This window comes from Antennarius striatus, chromosome 24 (genome assembly GCF_040054535.1).
Source record: "Antennarius striatus isolate MH-2024 chromosome 24, ASM4005453v1, whole genome shotgun sequence".
In the NCBI taxonomy this organism is placed as follows: Eukaryota; Metazoa; Chordata; class Actinopteri; order Lophiiformes; family Antennariidae; genus Antennarius; species Antennarius striatus.
The window spans coordinates 9,304,383-9,315,961 of record NC_090799.1 but is presented as its reverse complement, the minus strand read 5'-3'; the positions used below and the strand labels follow the sequence as shown (position 1 = coordinate 9,315,961).

The 11,579-nt window shown below is 42.6% G+C and overlaps 1 protein-coding gene across 1 annotated transcript; it reads left to right on the top strand.

Annotated features, from left to right (window-relative positions):
• Positions 1 to 4,804: 4,804 nt before the first annotated feature.
• atp1b1b (ATPase Na+/K+ transporting subunit beta 1b) lies at positions 4,805 to 9,586 on the top strand. Its single transcript, XM_068309633.1, has 6 exons — positions 4,805 to 4,993; positions 6,436 to 6,564; positions 7,081 to 7,236; positions 7,381 to 7,565; positions 7,921 to 8,004; positions 8,099 to 9,586. Exons 1-6 carry the CDS (start codon positions 4,903 to 4,905, stop codon positions 8,357 to 8,359), a joined length of 906 nt encoding a protein of 301 aa, XP_068165734.1. The 5' UTR covers positions 4,805 to 4,902; the 3' UTR covers positions 8,360 to 9,586.
• Positions 9,587 to 11,579: the final 1,993 nt, after the last annotated feature.

Genomic DNA, 11,579 nt, shown 5'->3' with positions numbered 1-11,579 from the left:
CATCATAGTGTAACACTACATCATACTGTAATGTGACATCCCAGTGTAACACTACATCACAGTGTAACGCTACATCATAGTGTAACACTACATCACAGTGTAACACTACATCACAGTGTAACACTACATCACAGTGTAACACTACATCACAGAGTAACACTACATCACAGTGTAACACTACATCACAGTGTAACGCTACATCACAGTGTAACACTACATCACAGTGTAACGCTACATCATAGTGTAACACTACATCACAGTGTAACACTACATCACAGTGTAACGCTACATCATAGTGTAACACTACATCATAGTGTAACACTACATCACACTGTAATGTGACATCCCAGTGTAACACTACATTACAGTGTAACACTACATCATAGTGTAACACTACATCATACTGTAATGTGACATCCCAGTGTAACACTACATCACAGTGTAACGCTACATCATAGTGTAACACTACATCACAGTGTAACACTACATCACAGTGTAACGCTACATCACAGTGTAACACTACATCACAGTGTAACGCTACATCATAGTGTAACACTACATCACAGTGTAACGCTACATCATAGTGTAACACTACATCACAGTGTAACACTACATCACAGTGTAACACTACATCACAGTGTAACACTACATCACAGTGTAACGTAGTTATTACATTGTAGTTGTTACACTATAGTTATTACATTATAGTAATGCTTTTGTTGAAACTGCCCAGAGCGTTACTAGTACCCTTCAACAGCAGTAGTATTGGTGAGGCATGGCGTCTGCAGAGAGCCCAGAGCGTATTAGAAGGCCCCGCCCACCACAGCCACACCCTGTTCACCTGCTGCTGTCTGAGGTACAGAAGTATTTACTGTTGCGTCACCACAGAGTAGCTTCCTCAGGCTGTGGAGCTCTAGAGTTCATCCTCCACACTGCATGAACTTTTAGCAGTTACGATTGGATTGTTCATTGTTCAAGTGTAAAGCAATTATAACGAGAACATTGCAATGCATTCTTTAATATAAGTTAATAAAAACTCAATTCACTCTTAAATCTTAAAGTGTAAGTCACATTTCTGCACTTTAGTGTAAGAATTAAGTATTTGCTCTCTTTTTATTTCACTGTTGCAGTTTGAAGATACAGATTTGAATTCATCCTAGATTATGTATGTTATTCCAACTGAAATGATCTAGATTTCATTGTCCACTGACGTAAGAACCTGGAACTTTTTGAGGACTTCATTTATGAATTGTGAGGCTCCAACCATTGGACTCTGGGTTGAACTCATGAATAGCCACAAATTATTTTCCATCACACATAAACATTAACCAGTGTTTTGGAGAAAGGAAATTTAAACTTTCAGTAATGATCTCTGTCAATTATTGACCTCTGTGGCATTGTTGTCAGGTCTTGCTTCCAACTGAAGACTCTGCAAGTGGAAACTTGAAGGAACGCATATGATTTCCAATCAAAATATAATTTCCTGAGATAAAGTGGATGCAAAATTTTGAATATGTTCTCCAACATTTACAGTAAACATACGTACACAGTAACAGATTTGATGTAAAAGCGTAACATCACACTGATGCAGTAATGCTGCATCCACACAACTCTTTCTTTAGGTTCTGTATTTGGGTTAGAAACAAAGCCAGCCAGCGCCGTCCCTCAGGTCTACAACTCGTGCTGAAATGCCATGCATCAACAACAGAATGTACTATGGCATTCCCATCACTATTTACCTATAAACACAGAGCAATCTGCCATTGAAGTGCAAGATATGGTCAAGGTCAAGAGCTCTGTCTAAACGGCGCAAAAGGAAATGAGCCTGAAACTCCATTTCCAGCTGTACTATCTACTGTATATATTACTACTACCAGAGTAGTCAGTATGCTAGATATTAAAACGTATCATGGATATTGTTGGGGTTTTTTTTAACTTAAATGAAACAAATACATCCCTTTTCTTTATGGCAATAAGAATTTCCAAAAACCAAATTTCCAAAAACCTGAAATATTGCTCCAATAATGAATCGTAATAGGATCCAGCAATTTAAAATGTAAGAACCATGTGTATTTATAATCATTTCATCTCTTGGTCTGTGATAATGAAAGGAAGCCAACAGGACATAGAATGCCTTAGTCCACACCCGATTAATTTATTATTAACTAACCTGTTAGACCTAACCTGCTTTGCACCACACTTTTTACAGCGTAATGTGATGCTGATAAATAGTTTTCAACTACATTTATAGTACAATATTTTTCCAATTTCAAATTAAAATTTGGGCAAAAGTGCATGAGTATCTTATTCTGAAGACAAGTGCTTAATGTTGTAATGTAATTGAGGTTTTTCACACACACACTGGAGATGAGTTATTTCATTCATTTGCTGTAAATCATTGTGTTTCCCGTGCTGACAAAGACAAAGAGTCACTCACCATGCAGGTAGATGGGCGTGTGCTAACAGCATCATCCCATGAGGTGCATTGAGTTCGAATGGTTTCTAGATGTAGATGCTCTACATTCTATGTTTTCTCTGCCTCAAGTTTCTATTGTTGTTGTTTCTTTATTGTATTTACAGCTCTGTTGCTTTTTTTAAAATTCATATTCATATTGTTCTGTTCCTGATGCCATCTTTTCACCTCGTGGCTGACTTTTAATATATCAAAAAAGTGTTGATATATCTATACCTTTATACCTTCATAAGAGCTTTTTGGAATGATCAAATGGACCGAACGTATTAACCCTTTAAAGGACAACACAAAGACTACAGTGGAAGGACTTGTGAGCGAGAGTTGAACAAATGAAAACATTCATTAGTGCTGATTATAATATTCAACCTGCGAGGACATATAATAGGGAGATTCACTTTCACCTTGGCCACCCTCCCCCCACATACCCTGATACAGTACACTGTTTATTGTGTACACAGGCTGACAAGAGGCAGCACTTGTCTGGGTGTGGTCACTTCACACACTCTTCTGTATCATTAGTGAGATTACAGGCTGCTTGGCGACGCTGCCTGTTATTCCAGTCTGATGGTTACCTTCAGGTTAGCCCCATCATGCAAAAACACAGGAAATGAGCATTGTGCTCATGCATATTATGACTATACTATGTGGTTACAGTCATCATGTTCGAGGCAGCAAATCGGTGGGATCCAGACGACGGAGTGACAGGAAGTAAAAACATACCAGCTGGAAAGAGAAAAGCCAGATCCAGAACAACTCAAAAACAATTTATAATGAACAAAAACATCAATAATAATTATTCTAATAACCCTTTTCCTTGCAAAAGGAACAATAGAGATGAACCTGTAGAGTGAGAGACACACACACTCCAGGTGAGAAGACAACCTGTATTAAAAATGCATGAATGCATAGAGGAAGGGAGGGAGGGGTGGGGAGGGAAGTGCATTGTGGGAAGTCCCCTAGCAGGTTAAACCTATAAGAGCATAGCTAGGGGTTAGCTTAAACTAGAGTTAGTCATGAGTATCTTCTACTGTTACTGCATGTACAATCAAGGAAAAGAGCTTTGCTTGAATGTCACCCTAGACTCCACACTCAATTTAAATTCTCTTGGGTTTTTATTTAATCCATACAAACACAGATGTCAACACTTCAGTAAGTGGACGTCAAAACTTTCTGTATTTTTCAAATCACACAAACATATTTAATATGATTTGCACTTCAAATGACACGGTTTTGGTTTCATGAATGCAATACATTCACAAATTTCTCAAGACTTTTGCTCCATTTATTTATTTATTTTAGTTTTTATTTTATTTTATTTATTTATTTATTATTTTTTAGTTTTTTTACTCAAAAAATCATCCGACCACAGGAGTCTTTCCTTCGTGATGGAGTCAGAGATGTGGCTCCTGTCCTTGAGGTCATATTTAGAGGTCAACACCCCCATGTGCAGAATCGCACAATCACACGAATGTTTACATTCAAACAGCCTAAGACCCAATGGCAGCTGAGCGATTTCACACGCACACACACACACACACACACACACACACACACACACACACGCATTGCTCATGCAGACAGACGAGATGTACACACACATGTATAGTAGTTAACAGGAATGTGTGTGTGTGTGTGTGTGTGTGTGTGTGTGTGTGTGTGTGTGTGTGTGTGTGTGTGTGTGTGTGTGTGTGTGTGTGTGTGTGTGTGTGTGTGTGTGTGTGTGTGTGTGTGTGTGTGTGTGTGTGTGTGTGTGTCTCGGTACGGCAGGAACAGTGTGTCCATATATGAAAACTAAATCCCACAGGTGGAACAGAGAGACATTTATTTAGTGATGACGTCACACAGGTGGAGTGTGTGTGTGTGTGTGTGTGTGTGTCTGTGTGTGTGTGTCTGTGTGTGTGTGTGTGTGTGTGTGTGTGTGTGTGTGTGTCTGTGTGTGTGTGTGTGTGTGTGTGTGTGTGTGTGTGTGTGTGTGTGTGTGTGTGTGTGTGTGTGTGTGTGTGTGTGTGTGTATTCATGAGTGGGTTGTTCTGCAGGTGTCGAGCTGTCACTGATGTTGTTGTTTTTTTAAATTTAATTTTATTTACTTTTTTATTAATTAAAAAATGTGAGTTTAATTTTTTTCTATTAATAAAAAATTATTATTAAATTAAAAATGTTAAATTATTAATAAAAAAGTTAGTATATATGACGTTCTTCATGACGTCTTCCATTACGCAGTACCTCCTCCTCGGCCTGTGATTGGCTGCTGGCGCTCCGCCCTCCGACTAGGTGACTTATTGAGCGTTGGGGGCGGGGCCTCGCCGGGACCGCTTATATTCGGCAGCGGCTCCCAGTCGGCGCTGGTTCGGTCGCTGTGAAGTGTCCACGGGGGACCGGAGCTACCGGAACGCGCGCGAACGAACGGTCCGAGCGGAAGTACGTCAGAGATGCCTTCAGACAAAGATGACGGCGGCTGGAAGAAGTTCCTGTGGAATTCCGAGAAGGGGGAGCTGCTGGGTCGCACCGGGGGCAGTTGGTGTGAGTGCGCGCTTTCCTAACTACCCCGGGTGTTCGCTGGTAGATTGATGATGGGCGCGCGCCCCGGCGGCGGGAGCGCGCGCCCGACCGTTCGCCTCGTGCTTCTTCCCACCTGTTGAGCGGAGTGGTGCATTCAGGGGCGAAACGACGGCGGGAAATTTTTTATATATCTGCTATATTTATGTTGATGAATGAACGAAATGAATGTGAATTAATTGATTAGCTTCATTATAAATATCTAAAAATATAGTTATGAGTGGATTCAGTTTATGAGTTTGTTGAAAAGATCAATAATCGAATCTTGATCTGATCCTCATGACATGTTGTTGTTGTTGTTGTTGTTGTTGGTGAAACGTCAAGTTGTTTGTGATCACTTCAGGAATGTGCAGCCAAAGGGTTAAAAATGCATCACGGTTCCAAGGTGAGTCAAGGTGATCGAGCCTATCAGGAAACGGGAGAGAGATCAATCGATCAGTGTCGGGTTGCTGTGATCAGATGTCACCAACAATACATCTGATTAACCGGCCGGACCCCCCCCCCCCACCCTGATCCGGTTTCCCCCGGCGCGTCCTTGTTCCTCTGCTCAATGTCACGCAGGGATTCGAACCTTCGTGGACTCACACACACCTGCAGGAAGCTGAGATCCCATTGGACCAGAGCTCGGCTGCTGCAGGAGCCCCAGCTGATGCCGGGGTCCTTTTTTTTCTTTAGTCCTTCTGAGGTCGTCAGAAAATGCTGATGCGTGTGGAAGCATGCGCAGTGCTGAAGGTGGTGATGAAAGGACGTTAAAACCTATGTAGGACACCCCCCCACACACACACACACACACACACACACACAAACACACCCATCCCCCCCTTAGGAGCAAGTTCAAATCAAAAAGAGTCCAAAAGGCTCGTTTTTCCGACTCATTTTTCCAGTTTTACTCGTCCGATCGGCTTCAGTGGAATTCAAACAAAACGTCGCTTTCAGCTTCAGATGGAAACTCAAGTGGGTCACGATCAAAAACGTGTGCAGAAAGTGTTCCGTTTGACTCGCAACTTGGCGCTCGCCGTGACCTTTTTGACCTTGCTTTCACGCCGCAGACGAGCTTCATTCAAGAGGATTAATCCCGATTCTCTAGAATTAATGTGAAAAATGTTGTCTAACAAAGAGTGTGTGCAGGTGAATTATTATGATCGACTGTCACTCATTAATTCACTGTTGGCGCGTGTGTGTGTGTGTGTGTGTGTGTGTGTGTGTGTGTGTGTCTGATTGTATTTTCCTGGCGGCTGGTCTCCCGTCTCGACGTTTGCTTTGACTTTACGTGGCGTTCTTGACGCTGATGCTTGCAGCCGGACACGTTTAGTGTCGGGGAAACAAATGACTTTGTGATATTAAAGTAGAGAAAACATCAATAAATCATAATTCATCGTCTCCCCCCCCCCCCCAACCCCCTACAGTCAAGATCACGCTGTTCTACATCATCTTCTACGGCTGCCTGGCCGGGATCTTCATCGGGACCATCCAGGCCATGATGCTCACCCTGAGCGACTACAAGCCCACCTGGCAGGACAGGGTCGCCCCCCCTGGTAGGAAACCACGCCCACCTCCCCATCTTTGTGGATGACTGTCGTGTATCTTTGAGTCTAAAGGTCGCGTGTGAATAAACAGCAGCTACCGGTGGAATAAACGCCACCAGAGAGGTCAGTTTAGAGGCGGTTTGGTGAATAGAAATGGAACTCAGCCTTTATTCCACCTCTGGTTATATATTATTCCTGAAACTGCATTAATCTGGTGACTGGAGGCTCAAACATGCAGGATTATGTTGTTTCCAGACTAAAATACTGGCGCTAATCTGCTGCCTCGCTCCCCTTTAGGGTGCAGAACCTGTTGGTCCAGGTCCTGTTTTGCTTGTTCAGCAGATTTGAGCACAAATACTGTGAATCGGGTGAAGGCGTCCTGAGCGCACACACATCTGACACGCGTCTCTCATTCACGCCTTTGTTCTTAGATTTTCCTGCTAATTGAAATATTTCTCGCCGGTGATTCCGTTAACGCTGACGATCCCGGCGTTTATATGAACGTACGTCGTGTTTTCCCGACAGGCCTCACACACACCCCGCGGTCGGACAAAGCCGAGCTGGCGTTCACCCTGAACGACGTGGAGTCCTACATGTCCTACACCAAAGCCCTGAGGGAGTTTCTGGCTGCCTATGACGACAAAAACCAGACGGACAAGATGAAATTCGAGGACTGCGGAGGTGGGTCCTCGAACGCATCGCTGCAGTCGCCTTGAGAAAAATAAATGACAGTAATGATGATGATGTGACGCACACGCAGGAGGCGTTGGTAACCTGTGTTAGACTGGACTGTTCTCTGACTGGACCTTGTGTTCCCGTCCGCAGACGAGCCGGCGGGCTACAGGAACCGGGGCGACCTGGAGAGCGAGCAGAGCGTCAGGAAGGCCTGTCGCTTCTCCAGGACTCTGCTGGGCCCCTGCTCCGGCCTGGAGGACCGCGACTTCGGCTTCCAGGAGGGCAAACCGTGTCTGATCGTGAAGCTGAACAGGATCGTCAACTTCCGTCCGAGGGTAATAAAAATAAACGCCTTCCTCAGGGGAGGAACTCCGAGCACAGTCCTGCTGCCAAGACCCGAAAGGACATTTAGAATGAAATTAAACCCTCATGCATGTCAATTCATAACTAGTTTTTATTCAGATCTGTCTGGTTTTTGCATATTCGATCGAATGCTGGAGAAATGTAAAAATGTTCTAAGAGCTGGAAGTATTCAGGGATGTTTTCCATGATCCAACCGTAACACAAAAACAGCTTCAGCTCCGGACGAAGTCCAAAAAAGATAATTTGTCCTTAAACTTCTGTTTGTGTGCATCAAAAAAATACATTTTTGTATTTATTATTATTTATTTCAACTTGTTTCTGTCGCAGCCTCCTGCCTCCAATGATAGCATCCCTGAAGAGGGTCAACACAAGGTGCAGCCCAACGTCATTCCCATCTACTGCACCAACAAGGTACTTTATTTCAATCCATTAGATTTTTTTTTTTTCTTGAATTTTTAACCATTGACTTGTTTCGTAATTTTAATATCTTCATATCTTCTTCCAGAAAGAGGAGGATGCTGGTAAAATCGGGGAGATCAAATACTACGGTATCGGCGGGGGGTTCCCCCTGCAGTATTACCCGTACTACGGCAAGCTGCTGCACCCCCAGTACCTCCAGCCACTGGTGGCGCTGCAGTTCACCAACCTCTCCATGAACACTGAGGTGCGCATCGAGTGCAAAGTGTTTGGAGAGAACATCAACTACAGCGACAAGGACCGCTACCAGGGTCGCTTCGACGTCAAGATCCAGATCAACTCTTTATGACCATCGCCAGGACCGTAGCGCCTCCCCCCGACCCGGCCCCCCCCCCTCAAGGAGATGTTAGTGAAAGGGAAAGGGGGGGGTTAGGCTGTAGCAGTTCAACCAATCACAATTAGTCTTGAATAAGTGAAAGAAAAAAACCACACATAGGGGACCGATGTTGAGTCTGTCTGCTCTCATCAGCTTCGACATTTCTGCATTCATTCCAGCATCGGGATGTAATTTAGAGGAACATTAGCGGTAGGTAGGCCTCCTACAAATATTTATTCAGCTGTAACACTTCCCCCTGAGCCGAGGGACGCCGTACACCGTCGAGCAAAACCGTCTTAGAACCCGTCTGTGTCGTGAGCTTCCGGTCGGTTTGCCGACTGAAAATATTCTTTTAATTCTGTGAGCTTTAGCCGTTCTGCGTGCACGTGTGTGTGTGGGTGTGTGTGTGCGTGTGTGTGTGGGTGTGTGTGACGATTAACACACCGTTCCACTTGATTGACGTGACTCTCCTCGTCTTGAGTAAGGAAAAGGCTGCACTCCAGGGAACTCCTTTCCTCTTTTTATTTTTAGTCTTTTCCTTCCGATCGCAGGAGATTCTTTTTACTTTTCCTTCTTTTTATGCTTTTTAAAATCACTGGGATGTGTGAAGGGGATTTATGACTTGCTTTCATGCCTTTTTAAAACTTGTGATTTTGCCTTGAATGTCCAGCCTGTTAGACATTGACCTGCTGAGGGCGACGGTGCTAACTCGAGTCTTGAAGGAAGATTTTTTTAAATTTATTATTTTATTTTTTTTCATCGCTGCATCGTGATGTAAACTCTCTGAATGTTTTAGCCGTTGAACATAGTTGGAAGAATTTTATATTTATACAGTTGTAAATTTTGTTCCTTTGCAGAATATTATAATGTATAAATGCAATACCAAAGGGAGTTGAAGAGAGTTGAAGTCATGCAGTCCTCATCTTTAGGATCTCTTCATGTTAAGTGCTAAATTAATATCTGACCTTCCGGGCTTTTGATTGGATGAACCAGGCAGTTTAATTCCACGATGACCTGATGCATTTCAGAACAACTGGGTTCTTAGTGACTCGTGATCCTAGACGTTATTATTCCACAGGATGTCATGTCGATGTAAGAAAATCTCAACTCGAACTGGGACATTAGCCGACCTTCCATCCGTTCATACGCCTTTGTCATTTAATCAATGATGGATGCAAATAAAACTAATAATGGATCCTTCTCTTGTTGTCTTCTGTCATCGGGATTTTTTTTTATTTATTTCTTTTATTTACACACATTTAAATCATGTGATAATGTTTCCAAGGCCTTTTCCCAGCATGCACTGGGTGGAGGTAGGCGTTCATCATGTCATTTTATTTGATTGTCGTCATTCTGGGTTTGCAAATGAATATATTTTAGTGTCTGCAGAAATCCTGCTGACTAGGGCAGTTTTATTTGTAGGATAAATTTAAAATGAGTGATACTTTATTAATCCCGGAGGAAATCTCATATATAACAGTAATACAGTATATAATATATAAGCAGGTACAGAAAAACAATGTTTTGAGAGAATGAAAGACCAAGAAAATGTGGCTGAAAAACGTCGCTTTTTATAGACGGTAGGATGGATTATTGTTAAATACCAAATCCTAAATGTGAACATCTTGTTTGTGAAGCTCGGACTTCACTGAATGTTCACTATTCCAAAAACCGTGAAGTCACAGATCATTCAACAAGTGATCGGTCGCCTCAAAAGTTCATTTGGTGGAACTTTTTGGAGACTGCTGGCATAGTTTTCTTGTGTTTTACATAATATCCTCCTAAACCAGTCTTAATACATAAATAGGATGGATGAATGCTTTTGGTAAATGTCACATTGTCCCCATTCTTGACAATGGAACACATAGTTGTAAAGAAATAGAGAGTGGATTAGGAGATTAGGATTATCACACTGTTTTATTCATACTGTACTGTGAGAACCTTTTTGAAATTCTGGTTTTACCAGTTTGATAATTTATGCGAGCGATTATATTTCTGAAGTACGTGTCAAAGACTGGTTCTCGTTCCACTGAGTCCGGTTCAAGACCCGGGTGGGTCAGAACATCTGGAGTGTGAGCCAGCAGTGGGAGGTGTCGGTTCCCCTCCTGAGCACTGCCGAGGTGCCCTTGAGCGAGGCAATTTATGAATGGAGACTCCTATGCCTGCAGGTAGAGTTTGTTCTCACCAGTAGTTAAATTAGTAAAGTAAATATACTCGTGTTCTTTCAGCGGAGCTCAGAGGAGCTTCATGTCCACGAAACTCCCTCACACCACAGCAGGAAGTCAATTCCTGTGAAAACAATTTATTAGTGATCCCCTCCTGGAATAAACAAACCCGCTTTTCACTGCACTAGAACGTCTTCTTTATAAAACAGAGAATCCAACTCAAAGAGTCGGACGAGTCTTCATCAATGCACCATTGTTGTCCCCTGCAGCCCCCCAGCTGTGAGAACCTGTCTCGTGTCACCAGCAGGAAGACCTCATGTCCCCGGGGGGTCGACAGGTTTGCATTCAACCCCGGGTGTTTTAAAGTGCTTCAAATTTGCTTCTGTGATGTTTCTGAAATCTCACAATGAACCTCTTCTATATTTGTCTTGACTCGTATTTTGACATATAATTTGTAAATTTATATTTTTTGTAAAACAGTATATTTGCTCTGATTTACAAGAATAATGTTTTAATTGTTTGAATGTTTGTTCTTATAACAGAAAAAAAGGTAAAATTGCCGTCTGAGTTTCACTACAGGACAAAATAACACTTGTTCTATTATATTTTAAGTGTTTGTCATGAAGTAGAATAAAATTCTCTTGTATTTGTTTGAACATTAAACACTCCAACATGCATTCTGTGTCTTTTAGGCGATAGGTAGAACTACCAGTCAGAACTGTAGTGCCCCCTAGCGTCCAACAAACGTGGATTCACCTCAACAGATAAAGACAATGACAATTACAAAGACCATTTAAAAAAAAAAATCTATGCAAGAAATACATTTCTGCTACTTATAATTAATACAAACTCTTCTTCTTTTCCTTTCAGCTTTTCCCTTCAGGGGTCGCCACAGCGAATCAGTGTCCTCCATCTAACCCTGTCTTCTGCATCCTCTTCTCTCACACCAACTACCTTCATGTCCTCTTTCACTACATCCATAAACCTCCTCTTTGGTCTTCCTCTAGGCCTCCTGCCTGGCAGTTCAG